The sequence below is a fragment of the Haliotis rufescens genome, unplaced genomic scaffold, assembly GCF_023055435.1.
Source record: "Haliotis rufescens isolate VD_foot unplaced genomic scaffold, xgHalRufe1.0.p SCAF_42, whole genome shotgun sequence".
NCBI classification, from domain to species: domain Eukaryota; kingdom Metazoa; phylum Mollusca; class Gastropoda; order Lepetellida; family Haliotidae; genus Haliotis; species Haliotis rufescens.
The window spans coordinates 2,689,982-2,707,995 of NW_025964135.1; the positions used below are offsets into that span (position 1 = coordinate 2,689,982).

The window sequence follows — 18,014 nt, forward strand, 5'->3', positions numbered from 1 at the left end:
GGACCCGTTTGATAGTGGTAGAGGGAAATCTCAATGGACAGCGCTACCGCGACGAGATCATCGGCCCTGTTGTTCTACGCGTTTTTTGCGTCGTCATGGCCCAGGCATTACCTTTCAACATGACAACGCGCAACATGCTCGACTTGTTCAGGATTCTCTTCAACAAAACAACGTGAATGTCATCCCCTGGCCGGCTCGCTCCCCTGATCTCTCACCAATCGAGCACATGTGGAATGAGATGGATCGGGGCCTTCGACGTCAACCAAGTGTTCCACAGACACTCCAGGAACTTCGAAACATGCTCCAGCAGATATGGACAGATGTCCCACAGGACTTTGTGCGACGCCTGGTCCATTCCATGAGACGAAGATGTGTTGCTTGCATCGCTACCAGAGGTGGACACACACGCTATTGATTTGTAATTTGACATTTTGGCATGTTCATGTTTTTTTTAATATGAAATCACACATTTTCTGAAGTCAGTATGGCAAATAAGACCATTTGAACACTTACAGGAGTCTTTTATCAGTTGCAAACCGAAATTGTTTCTAGATTTGGTTAAAAAACATAACTTTGCATTAAATTTTATTCAATGTCACAGGAACTTTTGTTGTTCAGTTTATATAGAACCAACCAAATTACATTTCTTGCTATTCCTAGAGAATACTCTAACTTCGCTTTAGTATAAACATTAGTGCGGTATTGCAGCATTAAAAGCTCAGGGAACACCGAAACTTGGGTTTACAAATTGTACCCATGTCGCCCCGGAATTCTTGGGCCTTTGGCGTGACAAGTGAACAATTAAACCACTGGCTAGACTTTGCTAACGCTATACTGATTTGGCGTTTGATTTTTAATGTTTGTGATATTGGCTGCGGCGTGATCGGAGTCGTGGAAAGGGTTGTGGGTATGAGGGTGTGAGTGTGCGTGTGCGATTACGTGTGCGCGCGTGACAAGGTCTGCCCACATGCTACAAGAATGTCCTTGGTTACAGATATACACATGACCTGCCCACATGCTACAAGAATGACCCGGGCTACAGATATACACATGACCTGACCACATGCTACAAGAATGACCCGGGCTACAAATATACACATGACCTGACCACATGCTACAAGAATGTCCCGGGCTACAGATATACACATGACCTGCCCACATGCTACAAGAATGACCCGGGCTACAGATATACACATGACCTGCCCACATGCTACAAGAATGATCCGTACTACAGATAGATACATGACCTGCCCATATGCTACAAGAATGACCCGGGCTACAGATATACACATGACCTACCGACATGCTACAAGAATGACCCGGGCTACAGATATACACATGACCTACCCACATGCTACACGAATGTCCCGTACTACAGATATACACATGACCTGACCACATACTACAAGAATGACCCGGGCTACAAATATACACATGACCTGCCCACATGCTACAAGAATGACCCGGGCTACAGATATACACATGACCTGCCCACATACTACAAGAATGATCCGTACCACAGATATACACATGACCTGCCCATATGCTACAAGAATGACCCGGCTACAGATATACACATGACCTACCCACATGCTACAAGAATGTCCCGTACTACAGATATACACATGACCTGACCACATACTACAAGAATGACCCGGGCTACAGATATACACATGACCTGCCCAAATGCTACAAGAATGTTCCGGGCTACAGATATACACATGACCTGACCACATGCTACAAGAATGACCCGGGTTACAGATATACACATGACCTGCCCACATGCTACAAGAATGTCCCGTACTGCAGATAGACACATGACCTGCCCACATGCTACAAGAATGACCCGGGCTACAGATATACACATGACCTACCAATATGCTACAAGAATGTCCCGGGCTACAGATATACACATGACCTACCGACATGCTACAAGAATGACCCAGGCTACAGATATACACATGACCTGCCCACATGCTACAAGAATGACCCGGGCTACAGATATACACATGACCTGACCACAAGCTACAAGAATGACCCGGGCTACAGATATACACATGACCTGACCACATGCTACAAGAATGACCCGTACTACAGATATACACATGACCTGACCACATGCTACAAGAATGACCCGGGCTACAGATATACACATGACCTACCCAAATGCTACAAGAATTACCCGGGCTACAGATATACACATGACCTACCAGTATGCTACAAGAATGTCCCGTACTACAGATATACACATGACCTGCCCACATGCTACAAGAATGTCCCGGGCTACAGATATACACATGACCTGACCACATACTACAAGAATGACCCGGGCTACAGATATACACATGACCTGCCCACATACTACAAGAATGACCCGGGCTACAGATATACACATGACCTGACCATATACTACAAGAATGTCCCGGGCTACAGATATACACATGACCTGACCACATGCTACAAGAATGACCCGTACTACAGATATACACATGACCTGACCACATGCTACAAGAATGACCCGGGCTACAGATATACACATGACCTGACCACATGCTACAAGAATGATCCGTACCACAGATATACGCATGCTATACCAACCATCTGTATATGAGTATGTGCTACCATCAAGTTCTACATCCGGAGCACTCAGCTCACATTGCATATAAATATTATCACACATGATACCTGATACCTGATACCTGATAATAAACCAATTACCTCCGTTGATGTCTCTGGCCGTCAAATGTTAGTCCTACAATATCTTCACACCATTATCAATGATATACAACTTCTAGACAAATATATCATCACTATACTGATATCGCGATACACGCAGACATCAAGGCTATCGCCATCACGGCAGTGGAGGGATATACTCTTCAAAGACAAACACTCAGCCATAAAATGTAACGTTATTGTCTCACTGATCATGACCCCGTGGCTTTGGGCAGTTAGGCCATCCACAAGACACCTGATTTCACCCAAGTAGTGCTTAAAGGGCACGGTCGAGACAGGGTTGTTTGCATCGGGAGGCTGTAACACGTTCATCAATGGCTCAGTTAGCTTCTGTTTAACATGTTAATGTTACGAGCTGTCTGGCTGTGTTTTCCGTGCTGTATCAAGTCAGTACTGTTTCTCAGACACGTAAGTAGTTTGTGTTAGCTACTTAACTAATATAGTTTGTTCAGTTAAATAGATCTGGTGTGATTAGTTAAAATCAGTGTCACCGACAGACTAATGGCGGTATGATTGCGATACATATAGTGTCTGTCTGTGTGATTACATGCCTACTGGTCCTAGCCGACGGATATCGGCTTCAGATTAACTGTGTCTAGAAACAAGTTGTTTTGGCGATGAGTGCACGTGTTCGGAATACACCGTTGAACTGGCAAGCCGAAAAACCTTTGAAAATGTTGGAAGGAAAAGTTCCGGATAAAACTCTGAATTATATTTTTAGAGACATTTGTAAAATCTAAAATAAACTACCGGACATAATAAAGTATACACCCATGTTTGATGGTGGCTCAAAATAAAACAAACAAGAAACGGTTATTCGATGGTGATGTATTTGATACGGGTATCATCATTGCTCTGGTTCTAATAATTGTAGTGTTTTGAGCCTAGGAGTGTTTTGAGCCTAGGAGTGAGTGAGTGAGTGAGTGAGTGAGTGAGTGAGTGAGAGGTTGAGTGAGTGAGTGAGTGAGAGGGTGGGTGAGTGAGTGAGTGAGTGAGTGAGTAAGAGGGTGAGTGAGTGAGTATGGTTTTACGCTTCTTTTAGCAATATTCTAGCAATATCACGGCGGGGGACACCAGAAATGGGCTTCACACATTGTTTCCATGTCGGGATTCGAAGCCGGGTCCTCGGCGTGACGGAAGAACGCTATAACCACTAGGCTACCCGAGCGCCCCTTCAGCCTAGTAATGTTTCGATAACCTTTGTAATTGTTTTGGTCAAATCCAATTTCCATACTACTTTTGCCCGGCAGGGTACATGGAAGAAGACTGTTTAAAACATAGAGCTACAAGGTAGGAGAATGACTATGTATGCCATGTTTATATTAAATAAAACATGTATTACATGTTTTAAGACCCGTGAAGATTCCGGGGTAGAATAGGTCTTCAGCAACCCATGCTTGCCGTAAAAGGTGACTATGCTTGTAAAAGGCGACTAACGGGATCGGGTGGTCAGGCTCGCTGACTTGGTTGATGCATGTCATCGATCCCAATTGCGTGGATCGATGCTCATGACGTTAATCACTGGATTGTCTGGTCCAGACTCGATTATTTACAGACCGCCGTCATATAGCTGGAATATTGCTGAGTGCGGCGTTAAACAACCAAAGAACCAACCAACAACTACATGCTTTAAATATTAAGTACAATCTTCTATGACATCATAACGTTAGACTATAAATGAGGAATGAAATGAAATTTTGAATGACGTGTCAAAGACTGAACACAACTTTCAGTTACATTTTGGAGGACCAAACAAACTGTCAGCGAGACTTAGGGAAATCTAACACAAATGCTGAATGACTTAACAAAGCTTGTACGGGATATTTTACAAGACTGAGTGGAACTCAGTTCAATATATCAATACAATGTTTAACCGTGAGTTTGCAGATGAGCTAAAACCTTGAATCACCTGTTAGGAGACAAAATATTACTTTCAATGATTTATTCAACGACTGATTAACTAGATTGATTGGAAGATCGACTAATGCTTTGAATAATATAAGATTTTACAAGATTGACTAATGCTTTGAATACTGAACATTTTGGAAGATTGACTAATTAATGCTTTGAATAATAATACATTTTGGAAGATTGACTGATGCTTTGAATACTAAAACATTTTGGAAGATTGACTAATGCTTTGAATACTAAAACATTTTGGAAGATCGACTAATGCTTTGAATACTAAAACATTTTGGAAGATTGACTAATGCTTTGAATACTAAAACATTTTGGAAGATTGACTAATGCTTTGAATACTAAAACATTTTGGAAGATTGACAAATGCTTTAAATACTAAAACAATTTGGAAGATTGACTAATGCTTTGAATGAAAGGTGGAATGGTATTTAAAATACAATGTACAATAATTTCTTTTCCCGAATAATACAAAAGTTTTATTAATGTCTTTAGTGCTCATTTTTTTAATTTATGAGTTTGATAAACAAACAAAATATATACGATGCATATAATGTGAATACTTTAACCGAAGCAGGAGGTATATACGACACACATGTGTGTAGTCTGCATAAGTGGATTTAATTGAAAATAATTTCGAAAATGTCCCCCAATGGAGATAATGGATTCCTCTTGGACTGAAAGATCCTGTCATTTTGGGGAAATGTGAAGTATCCAAATAGTTAACTGATTGTACTGTTTCTCAGTACAATTATTTGAAATTTGAAATTGTTCCTAATAGTATTAGCGCTATGCATTGATCACGTACTGTGAATATATCTCGAGATGTGTCTCTGTACAACAAACTATGTTGGATGTATGTTTTTAATAAAAATAATTATTATATATAATGATCCGGAAAATGAATTTTGCCTAAGATTCGGCCTCGTTGAGCCGTTGTTTAGACGCCAGAAGACCAATATGGGCCGGACGTAAATTACTTTCTCCAGAGATGTTTAGAGACCATATCAAGCATCTTAATTAAACATACATCACTGTGCAGCGTAAAAGGACCACTATTTCATCTCACTGTAGCCCCAAGTTGTTCTTTCAAATCTGTGAATGCACGGCAAGAAGAATATTTACGTGGACGTATGGCAGAGACGACGACAGTTACGTCTCGGGGAACAACTACATCAGCTTCATTACCACGACAGCCGCGGGAGAACTCACCACAAAGCCATGTCAAAATGGCTCCTGGATTTCAAAACACGGCAAATCATTCGGATTCCCAAACTTTTGAAGAAGCGGTACCATCATCCTCGTTTGGGTCGGAATTAAAATTGCTCTTGGGCGATGGTGACGGGGAATATTAATTATTCCTGACTAAGCGCCATTGTTGTGTGGTGTCGGGGTTCCTGTGATGGGGTGTCTTGTTAGCAGAACTAATCAGGCTTTGGTGCCAAACCTTTGTCTCTTGCCACAACGTCCGCTTGCTTGTGTTTTCAGTGGAAATAGTTGTCAGAAAAATTGTCTACGCAAAGAGATGAAAGTGCGACTGTACATGCCGGGGCTGCTTGTAACAGTACTTTAAAGGGGAGATCTTCAAGCGTATAAATTGCATTTTTAGAGTAAAAAAAGTCGGAGGCGTGTACCGAAACTTTGATGTCCATTGATTAGATTTGTAGGCCGCCAGGCTACCTCCCATGCCACACAGTGCGTTCCTAGTACTACAGATTATACATTCCAGACAGGTTCCGCACCCAAATCATCCAAACCTATCTATCTATCTATCTATCTATCATCACCATCATCATCGTCCCATCACCATCATCATCATTATCATCATCATCACCACCACATCATCATCATCATCATCGTCGTCGTCGTCGTCGTCGTCTTCATCATCATCATCGTCTTTATCATTATCATCATCATTGTCACCATGGCATCATCATGTCCGTCGTCATCATCATTAACTTGAGGTTTTTAATAACTTTACCGCGGAATTATTATCAAAACTCCATTTGTCAAACTATTTGACTTTTGGGATGACGTAATGTCTTGAAAAGAAGAAAATAACGTCCCCCACAAATTAAACTTCTAAAGTTACCAAGCGCCTCGACATCTGGACATGGCTTTGTCGTTATTTACCTAAGACGGCAGTGAATCATGCCGACGTCACGGTCAGAAGACTCCTGGACGCACATGCCGAAAAACAGAGGTATTAAAAACACATAAAGCATCTGCGATTCTTCTCCCACTTCTCATAAAGCATTTCTAATTAGCGCCTTTAAGAACGAAAAAAACAACATCTTTTGTTCCTGGGGCAGACGCGTGAAACATTACGTCGAAACTAAATCCGTTGATAAATTATAGGTGCTTCATTGGGTGTATGCCGGGGCAAAGCTCGTTATCTTGACAAAATTAACTACAGACAAGGTATCATCAAAGATGGGGATGCTGTAACTACCCCTGTCGTCATGCGCGCGGTAGGAGGAGGAGGAGGGGGGGGGGGGGGGGGGGGCTCCTTTGCACCGCGATTAGATTGCAGAGTTATGTCCCTTGGCCTTTACCAAGATCCGCTCGTGTGTGAGTTTGAATATCCAGATTCTGAGCGGTAATGACCCTCGGTCTGCCCGCGCCATGCCTTGTGTTTCACAAAAGTCGAAATCCAGTCACGCGTTGGGCTTTAAAAATACTCTTGAAAGTGACGCTAGTTAACTCTATCATATTTATACAGATAAAACCTCGTGTAAACTTTACAACATATTTAAAGTTAAGTTTTTTAACCTCAAATTAACCACAGTTCATCGAAAAGCGAAATATGACATGGGGTTATTACCGAACATAAACCACCCACAGCTCGATATTTGAATTAACAACTTTGTGCATATTGTATTTACTCTGATCCAATGACCGGGGTTATTATGTAAATTACAGCGACAAACCCCTTTCCATGTCCATAAGTCATCGCTTCTAACATCAGAGTCGAATGTACAATTCCAACTGCATCGATAACATGGACCGCCTCCGTGGTCTAGTGGTAGAGCGTCCGCCCGGAGAGCGGAAGGTCCGGGGTTCGATCCCCGGCCGCGTCATACCAAAAGACGTTAAAAGATGGTACTTGTTGTTACCCTGTCTGGCGCTCGGCATTAAGGGGCTAAAACAAGGACTGGTCGGCTCGGAGTCAGTATACTGTGTCTGAGTGGGGTATTCATGTTAAACTGTGGCATGGTATCTCAGTGAGCTAGCACTATAAATCGGCATCAGTCCGGACTAGTACAAGCAGCCACACAAACACACACACGTACATGCACGTCGCTATATAAGTGCAATAATCTTGGACGCGACGTTAAACCCCATTTCACCTCACCTCAATAACATGTGTCTATCAATCACTATTAATAGTGATGATACCGGGTGTTCGCGAAAAGGTAAGCGTATCCTGACACACCGGTGACACCCGTTACAAACCCATGCAAAGGCACGTCAGCTGTCCCACACATATCCACCGCAAAACTCCCCGACAAACATGTTCCTTCTTGGTTTGGAGACTTACTCTTACATAAGTGTACATTATCAATGCATGAGAATAACCATTCTAGATTATCCACCGAATCCGATTACATTTGGCGTTGATGGCAAAATAGCTGTAAAAACTATATGAATGGATCACTGAATATCAGTGTTAACACTAGGTGTTCGCGAAAACTCTGTCATTCTACTAATAACATTGTGATGTAATACCCCACCTCAGATCATGCTCCCGTCTTTGTCAGCAGATGACCAACGCCTTATGTGTAGCACCACCAAGTACCCGTGCGTCATGTCAATAACATCAGTCGACTGATAATGTTTGCCATAGTTACAGCCGCAAAAACGCAGTTAGGGCCAAATACAGATCTCAAACGAGCAGACTGGCCAAAACACATCCTCATACAAACACCATTGCACGTGCGGGATGTGCACGTGAAACATGTACAGGTCGGTACAGGTGGATCGTTTTCGTCTGCCTGTTCTCTATAACTGAGAATGAATGGCTGAATATTGTTTTACTCCGCATCAAATCGCAGATTGCAACAACGCCATAGGTCGCTAGGAAACGGGTGAATCCAGTTCGGCCGTAGTCAAAGCCCCCCCCCCCCCCCCCCCCCACACACACACACACACACCTTATGCACTATTGCTGGACACTGGAATCGTTACCAACGCTAGATCCAGAAGATCACGTGTTGTCACCTGCAACAAATAACCACAACGACAACCTCTACACATTCCCGAGGCGAGGCACAGCCTACATCTTCTGACAAGGTTCCAGGTGTCATTCTGCCGAACACAACCCACCAAGATCGCGACGTCAGAGTGTCATGTCCCCCCCCCCCCCCCCCCCCCTCAGAGCGTGGTGTTACTTGCGCCTATCGAGTAAAGTATTCAACCGAACAGAGATCCCCCCCCCCCCCCCCAACCCCCCACCCGACCCCCCAACTGACCACATGGAGGGTGATAATGTCTCTCAGTGTCAGCAAGTACAGATTGTAATCAAGCACGGCTTCAAATAGTCGCTGGTGTGTTTATTACCGATATGTCTGTGCACCTAATCTGTCGAATGTTCCCGGAATATCGCTCTCATTACTGTCCAACCGATCTCCGGGCTGATGAAGAGAGCAGGCCCGCCATGTCTGAACGCTGTGTCATAACACAAGCCATGAAGCACCTATTGGGCTCCCTGGACCAAATCAAGATGATCGAATTCTCTCAAAGCATATACATCGGCATTAAATGTTATTTGCTAACGGTCGTGGGACGTGGTTTCATTAAACCAAAGCTATAATACCCGGGATCGGCAGTCAAGCCGGCACCAATCTGCACCGTTAGACGTTTATACCGCCCGCCTCGGCGTTCATGCAGAGACGGGGCAATGACTCGATGTCAAAATCACCTGCTTCTGCTATTCGTCACCATTCGCTTCTTTCCGTAACCAACAAGAAGCCATTCGGCTTGTCCCGGAATAACACGAGTTGGTCACGAATGAAGTGGTCATGAACTACTGCTTTAAGTCTGAGTAGGGTGTCATTAGGACGCTCGTCTGTATTCAGAGTATATTCTGAAAATATGTTTATGAATTTAAATCTAACATGAAACAAAACAACAAGGGGTTAGTGTAAATACTTGTCAAGGCACACTTGTTGACTAAAGCGCTAAATTAACATTTTACTGAACAGACAAACACGGAAAAATGTCATCGTGTTGAAATTAGTAATCCATCTGACTAAGATGTTCATCTTTAAGAAAATATGACGATTTCTAAATTTATATATAAGTGTGCTAATGTTTTAATGGATACATCCGTGCCCTTTTACGCATTTAATCGATCTCATTCGTGACCAACTATTCCGGGACAAGCCGAATAGCGACTCGTGCCCCTCTCATGGCCATCTTTGCGACCGGGTTCCGTCTTAGCGCAAACGAGCATACCTAAAACAATTGTCGACTCGTTGCGTCATGGTTAACATATATTTCCCCATATATTATATATATTTCGGATGCAATTTAAAGCACATAGGGACGTGCAGAATTATTCAGTATGATTGAACACATTTAACTGTGTCTTGGGTATATTTTTATATACAAGACATATGTAAAATCAAAAATTATTTCTGAGGGATTCTTTGACGAAGAACTTGAAATCATACGCGTATTCTGATTGGTGTGTTGTATTTCGCACATAACATTCATCGATAGGGGGACGAGTTTTCTTTCAGGTTACGAAAAGAGGCTTGTGGTGACGAATGAATCGATCTCTAACGTACAGCGCCATTCTATTAATGATGTCATGCAGTGCTATGAGGTCACGCAACATCTAAACTATGGGAGTTTTTCTCATTGGAAAATTTAATTTCTTGATGCATGGGACCCATATTCCTAAGCCATTTGGCCCTTACACTGACATAAACTGCCGGCGTCAAGTCAACCTGCATGGACACCCGTCCTTGACTTATGGACACTCTGACATCACACGCTGACCGGTACCGTTGATCAGACATGTTTCACTGACAATTCACAAAATAATAACAGTCCTAGCTCAGCGTGAGATTTTTTATTAAGTTCAGCGTAATTGGTGTGTCATCAAGTGTATTATCCAGCCACGTATCGAGGCCTACGGGCAAAACCTCCGAGTCTGGCTAACCTCTTCATGTTTCTAATCTTCTCTTTCCTTTTTCAAAGCCCGAATACTACTAAGAATATACGAAAAGGCTTATTCTCCTACACGGCATCAATACCTCCTTGAGATGGTAAATCTGTGGATTGTGATTTAGACACAAGCAAACGTTCACATCACGCTCCGCCTACTGCAGGGTTTCCGGTGCATTGTGGACTCACACATAACCATGCACGTGTAGGTGGGGATTGGCTCATAGCACAGAGCGTTTGTCTCCCTGTGGGAATTCCGGTGTATAATTGACCCCTATTACTAAATACGTGTCTCACCGTGGGGTTTCCGAGGCAGAATACCTTTAGATTCCTATTACACCTGATTGTCTCGCGCTGGTTCCAGTGCGGAATACAAATCTACCACCCCCCAAGGGCACTGTGTCCCCAGTACGCCATGCTTGTCTCCCTATTGGAGTTCCTTCCGTGATATAACTGGGATATCTTTCAAAGCAGGGCTAAATTCAACTCACTCTTTTGGAAGAAAATGTCCCCAGTACGCCATGCTTATATCCCTGTGGTGTTTCCGTACAGGTTTTATCTCCATGGACAGCGAACCGTGCTTGATTCGCTGTTGGGGTTGGGGTTACTCCGAACGATCCCCAGTCGACCATGTATCTTTCTACGCCGTGTACTAGATTCGGGGCGTGTCCTGGGATCGGGGCGTGTACTAGGATCGGGGCGTGCCCTGGGATCGGTTCGTGTACTGGCATCGGGGCGTGTCCTGGGATCGGGGCGTGTCCTGAGATCGGGGCGTGTACTGGGATCGGGGCCTGTCCTGAGATCGGGGCGTGTACTGGGATCGGGGCGTGTCCTAGGATCGGGGCGTGTACTGGGATCGGGGCGTATCCTGAGATCGGGGCGTGTCCTAGGATCGGGGCGTGTACTGGGATCGTGGCGTGTACTGGCATCGGGGCGTGAACTGGCATCGGGGCGTGTCCTAGGATCGGGGCGTGTCCTGAGATCGGGGCGTGGTCGTGTACTGGGATCGGGGCGTGTCCTAGGATCGGGGCATGTCCTGGAGTCGAGGCGTGTACTTGGATCGGGGAGTGATTACATTGCACGCCAAGGGTTCGTACTGGCGACTGCGGCGTAAAATAACACATATATGTCCTAGTGGACATGTCGATGTAGTAACATGCAATATAGGCCAAATTATACACCAGTATTGAAATTGGTTTCAATCAGTCATATTATCAGTGAGTAAAGGTTAATAATTTCTCATGCGGATGTTTTAGCTTCCGGTAGAAGAAATGCCCGGATGATGACGTCACTGACTATCGAGGTCCCTGTAGCAGCCTGCGTGTAGAAGCCGAGACGATACACGCTTTATGGTCATGACGTCTTGACATCTTAACTGGAGTGAGAGGTACCACCTCATGAAAATACCTCTGCTCCCTAAGCTGAGGCTGTCTCATTCGGAACTGCCCTCTTCAGACCAGGTAATTGCCAGAGTCTAGGCCATTTTCAATTTCCTGGCAATTTCTCTAATTGTATTCTTATTGTATCCTCAATGTGGCGTCAACCCGCCTGCAGACCAATGATTAGCCTGATCGTTGTATGTCCAAATGCCCTCAAAGTCTACATTCAGATGACATATCTGACCTTTCAGAAGGCCGAGTGTTATGCCTTGCCAATCAGATGTCGAGAAGCAGGTTATGCGCGCTCACCTAACGTTTTGTATCATTCACGATACTGTTGATGGAGTCGATCTTAACATTTGGGGCAACAGTGTGTTATTCAGTATCGGTGTCAAAAGACATAAGACAGCCCTGATTGACGACCTCTGTTATTTTAACCTCTATAGGTCTTCTGTCCGTCAGGCCCGTGAAGATCCGGGTTAGCATAGGTCTTCAGCAACCCACGCTTGCCATAAAAGGTGACTATGCTTGTCGTAAGAGGCGACTAAAACAGGATCGGGTGGTCTGGCTTGCCGACTTGGTTGATGCATGTCATCGTATCCCAATTGCGTGGATATATGCTCATGATATCTATCACAGGATTGTCTGGTCCAGGCTTGTCATATAGCTGGAGTATTGCTGAGTGCGGCGTTAAACAACGAACAAACTTATCAATCAGTTAACCAATATATGTAACGATAAGAGAGTGACAATTTGATTCAAGGCGGCTTCCCTGTATTTCCGTGAGGTTGTCGGGGTAAAGTACTCCCTAGACATATATGCCTGTGTACCGACTAAATGGATCCTGAGGGGAAGGTCGGCGATCGTTGCTCATAATATCAACCACTGGTGTGACTGGTCTCAACTCGATTATTTACACGCCGCTGGAATACTGCTGTGAGTGCGGCGTTTAACAACAAGCGATCTCTGTTGTGTGAGAACCCCAATCAAGGTTCAGTGTAAGATAAAATGACAGTGACAGTTATGATATAACACATCCGAAATAAGGGGCGGTCGGGTAGCCTAGTGGTTAAAGCGTTAGCTCGTCACGCCGAAGACCCGGGTTCGATTCCCGACATGGGTACAATGTGTGAAGCCCATTTCTGGTGTCCCCAGCCGTGATATTGCTGGAATATTGCTAAAAGCGGCGTAAAACCAAACTCACTCACTCACATCCGAAATAAGCAAAATCGCGTGTCTTGATTGTCAGAAAGGTTGATTACTCCCTATTGCGTCATGGCCCCTAGTGCATGTAATGCACATCTAACTTTAACGAATTCCACGGGAATCTCAAAATCAGTTCGTTATATGCGTATAATGATGCATGTAGTAGACTATTCGCTACAACCGATTTCGTCGCAACACAGGTTCACTGTGTGTGTTTGCGTAAACGCTGTGAGTGATAGTGCTATGATTGAGTAAATATGCTTTTACGCCGCTTTAGCAATATTCTAGCAATATCGGGGCGGGGACACCAGAAATGGGCTGCAATCATTGTGCCCATGTGGGGAATCGAGCCCGGGGGCTTCAGCGTGACGAGCGAACGCTCTAACCACAAGGCTACCCCTACGACCCTAGTGTGATAAAGGCCGCAGACATAAACTCACAGCTACAGCAACGCCACTCTATTCACATCAGATCTTCTACCCCGATACGATACGATATGAGGACATCTTCACGGGAGGCCACTTCAGGTAATATGTAGACAAGCATATGTCTGTGTCTCGACTTCCGTAAGCAAAGAGATAAGCCGCGCGCATACACATCATGTCGTTTCTGAGCGCCATGGCAGTTACACCCAAAAGGGTATCCTGACGAAATTATGTTGACAACAACACAGAAGTCTTCTTCATCCTGTGCAGATCGTATGCTGTTGACTGCCGCGTAAAACACTCACCCACCCACCCACTCACTCACTCACTCACTCACTCACTCACTGGTAGGGCCATTCTTGGACAGTTTCCGAGGTTTAGAGTTTGAGTTCTTTTCTAGGCCAGGCTGAATTCGGGAAAGTATAAAGATATTTCAGCTTGAACGTTGCCGAACGAGTTCGGACTGTCCATGCGATAAACGCGTGTGTTACAATGGTTATCACACAATGGAAAGTGTTATCGATGTGGTAAACCAATTCGATAAATATGCAAATGCGGTAACCCTTCATATAAATCCATGTATCGATACAATGTCCACTTGGTTCCTACACCCTTGATGTGCGTTCTCATCAAGATGGGAGTTTCACGATGTGTGGGCACAGTGCACTGACGCATTATATTCACACAACGTTTTTGAATGACTTCAATGAGTAAAATTATTTGATCATTTTAAGAACGACATTGTAAGATATCACCCTCGTTTTACAAATTTTATTCCTAGTATATGATATTTACGCCACATAAACACACTCGGCTAATAATCTCTACAATGATATCACACGAGTATATCAGAACATAATTTCATCTTAGTATAGTAAACCTACATGCATTGACTTATTCTACAATGATATCACACGAGTATATCAGACCATAATTTCATCAAAGTGTAATAAACCTATATGCATTGACGTATTCTACAATGATATCACACGAGTATATCAGGTCATAATTTCATCTAAGTGTAATAAACCTATATGCATTGACTTATTCTACAATGATATCACACGAGTATATCAGGTCATAATTTCATCTAAGTGTAATAAACCTATATGCATTGACTTATTCTACAATATCACACGAGTATATTAGACCATAATTTCATCAAAGTGTAATAAACCTATATGCATTGACGTATTCTATAATGATATCACACGAGTATATCAGATCATAATTTCATCTAAGTGTAATAAACCTATATGCATTGACTTATTCTACAATGATATCACACGAGTTTATCAGATCATAATTTCATCAAAGTGTAATAAACCTTTATGCATTGACTTATTCTACAATATCACACGAGTATATTAGACCATAATTTCATCAAAGTGTAATAAACCTATATGCATTGACGTATTCTATAATGATATCACACGAGTATATCAGATCATAATTTCATCTAAGTGTAATAAACCTATATGCATTGACTTATTCTACAATGATATCACACGAGTTTATCAGATCATAATTTCATCAAAGTGTAGTAAACCTATATGCATAGTCATATTCTACAATGATATCGTCACAAACACAAGCAGTCCAAGGAATTAAAGCAAGACTCCCGCCCTCGCCCAGCTGACGTAGAAGGAACATAGAATAAAATAGCCATTGTGTACTAGACCCTGGGACACTATCTCGTTTTGCCTGACGTGTCTTCAAATCACGTCCCACACAAACCCTATTCACGGATCCCTCGCCATTGATTTTTGGGGGACTCGAGACAACATAACAGAAGCCCCGGCCAGCCTACCCACAGTGTATGGAGTGTTAGCCACAGTTGTGGGGCTGTAGTCAAACAGCCTGTTCTACAACGCCGATGTCGTTAAAGGTTCCAGGCTCCTTCAGCGTGTGAGAAGGATCGTTACAGTAGTGGGCTGTATTGGTTGATGAAGTCCGCTAATCGGCACATGTTGGAAAGTAATGTGAATTAATTGTGCTAGGTACCAGTAGGATTGTTGGGTCCTATGGGATTAGGTACCGCTAAGCCTAAGAGGGTTGCGGTGGTATTTTAAAGTGGGAAAGTCGCCGTGCTTTGTTATATAGTAACGAGAATAATCAGCAGCCGGCGGGACACTTATTATAACATTTTCCGCACAACATATTCATTCCCAACTCACGCAGTAGTGATTTTCTTATTTCTTAACCTCTTCTCATTAAAAATAAATCAACAATGTTTATAACATTAATGACTAAAACAAGATAATTTTTTATTCGAAGTATATCTTGTTACGTATCATAATATTTGTAAAGACGAAAAATGGCTTAAAGTATGAGGAAAGTGTATAGAAAGCACCCGAACCAATTGCAGCAGTCTAAACCAGTCGTGGAAATATATACATATGACCCGGATTTAACATTTGCACATCACCATGCCTCTAACATTAGGCATGTCCTTGGATAGGATGCCCTTCCCATAAGCTGCTTATAGTATATTGAATTTCTATCTGAGGAGACATTTATACACGTAAGTTTCTAGCGATATTCTAAGCAAGAAAATCTCAATGCAGCTTCATCAGAGAGATAGACCCCTTAATTTTAGATTTGCACTACAAAAGCGTCCCCCAAGAATAAGCGTCCCCCTTCATGACATCCGAAGGATCACCATCCTCCAGTCTAGAATAACGCCAGTACGGAATCATCCCCTAGTTCCTGTGTTCCTTAAGGTAAAGATAACGTTCAGGACTGGTGTAGAGAATCACTTGAAGGTTTTATCAATACACTAGAACTATTGTTTCTAATTATGACACTGTGTCAAACAGTGTTTGACACAGATAAATCAAACATTAAGAGGTGATCTGTTGGTTGTCAGTATCGAGGTAATAAATCTAATAACACATAGTTGTCGATAACGTCGTATATCTGTTTCTCGTGGTCTGAACGAGATGTTGCGGGTATAATCTATAACGGTACTGCAGTGAGGTGTATTCTGGGTATTACTACCATTCCAAGGTTATTGACTTATTTCGCTTTTTATGTTCATGGCGTACCTTATCGATTTCATGGGGAACGATATGTACAACTATCTATTAATCAGATACAATATCGATCCGGTTCCATATTTTAAGATAACATTAGGACGTTTTGTGGGTATACAATGACTTTGAACGCCCAAAGTCTCGAAGGCTAAAAAGTTAAAATCGATAGGGTTAAATTTAAATTTAACAAAATTTACCTACCTCTGATAAAATCCACAGCCTGTTCCAGGCCGTATATATCACGGTCACAATCGTCCTTAGTGAGGATTCCTAGGCGAATTCCGGGCAAAATGTCGCTTTGGTTGCTGTTGATGTAATCCAGGGTATACAACATCGTCTCGAGAGCCTGTATCCCACCCTGGGCCATGATCCGGCCACACACTTTGTCTTCACTCCGTGCATGGATCATATGCAACGCTCCTAAGACCACGTCTCCAGCAACGACGGACGCTAGGTCCCTGTGGGGCCAGGTGTAGTTTTTATACCTCCCATGAATCTCCATCCGTGTCCCCAGGTGCAAACTACCCGGGTTCCAGTCGGTGGCTTGGAGCATCACACAGCGGAAAAACGACACCAGGAGCCCATACAGGACCACCCGAAAAGTTCCAACACAGGAAAAGTTGGGGGTCATTCTCCAGAGCATCGCATGCCAAGCGCACTCTCTTGAAGACTTTGTACTGCGAGTGGCGGCTGTGAGCGCCCGTCGGTCGGTAGCGCTTTGAGAGACGCCTCCGAGACTGTCCTGGCGACAATGCCGCACCGGTACTGATTGATCCGCAATCAGGACTCGAGTTTGGTCAGACCATCACTGCCAGTCCAACATAATCCATTTGTTAAGTTGCTTCCAAAATTTGAAAGAAAAAGATCATAGGACATGTCTGTGAGGGACCCTGGGGAACGTGGCGATGACGTCACGAAGCTAGCGTTCATTTGCCAGCGAATTGAAGACTTCCTCTTCTCAAATTTGACCACCCCTCTCGACCAGTGAAAGGTGCTTCAGAATCTACTCGATTAACCTTCTGACTTTTCCTTTTCCGAGCGACGTGAGTGTACTGACCACTGCGATAAAATCTTTCAACACGAACAAACTGTAAAACGGACCAATTTATCCGCTGACCAGATACCGTTGTGTTAGGACATGG

The 18,014-nt window shown here is 43.5% G+C and overlaps 1 protein-coding gene across 1 annotated transcript in view; it reads right to left on the reverse strand.

Annotated features, from left to right (window-relative positions):
• LOC124148215 (metabotropic glutamate receptor 8-like) overlaps window positions 1–17,706 on the reverse strand; it is a 206,839-nt gene extending 189,133 nt beyond the window's left edge. Inside the window, exon 1 of the mRNA XM_048382946.1 lies at window positions 17,074–17,706. Coding sequence (XP_048238903.1) covers window positions 17,074–17,515 — 442 coding nt within the window. The 5' untranslated portion in view covers window positions 17,516–17,706. The remainder of the gene's footprint in view (window positions 1–17,073) is intronic.
• Between the last annotated feature and the right edge of the window lie 308 nt (window positions 17,707–18,014).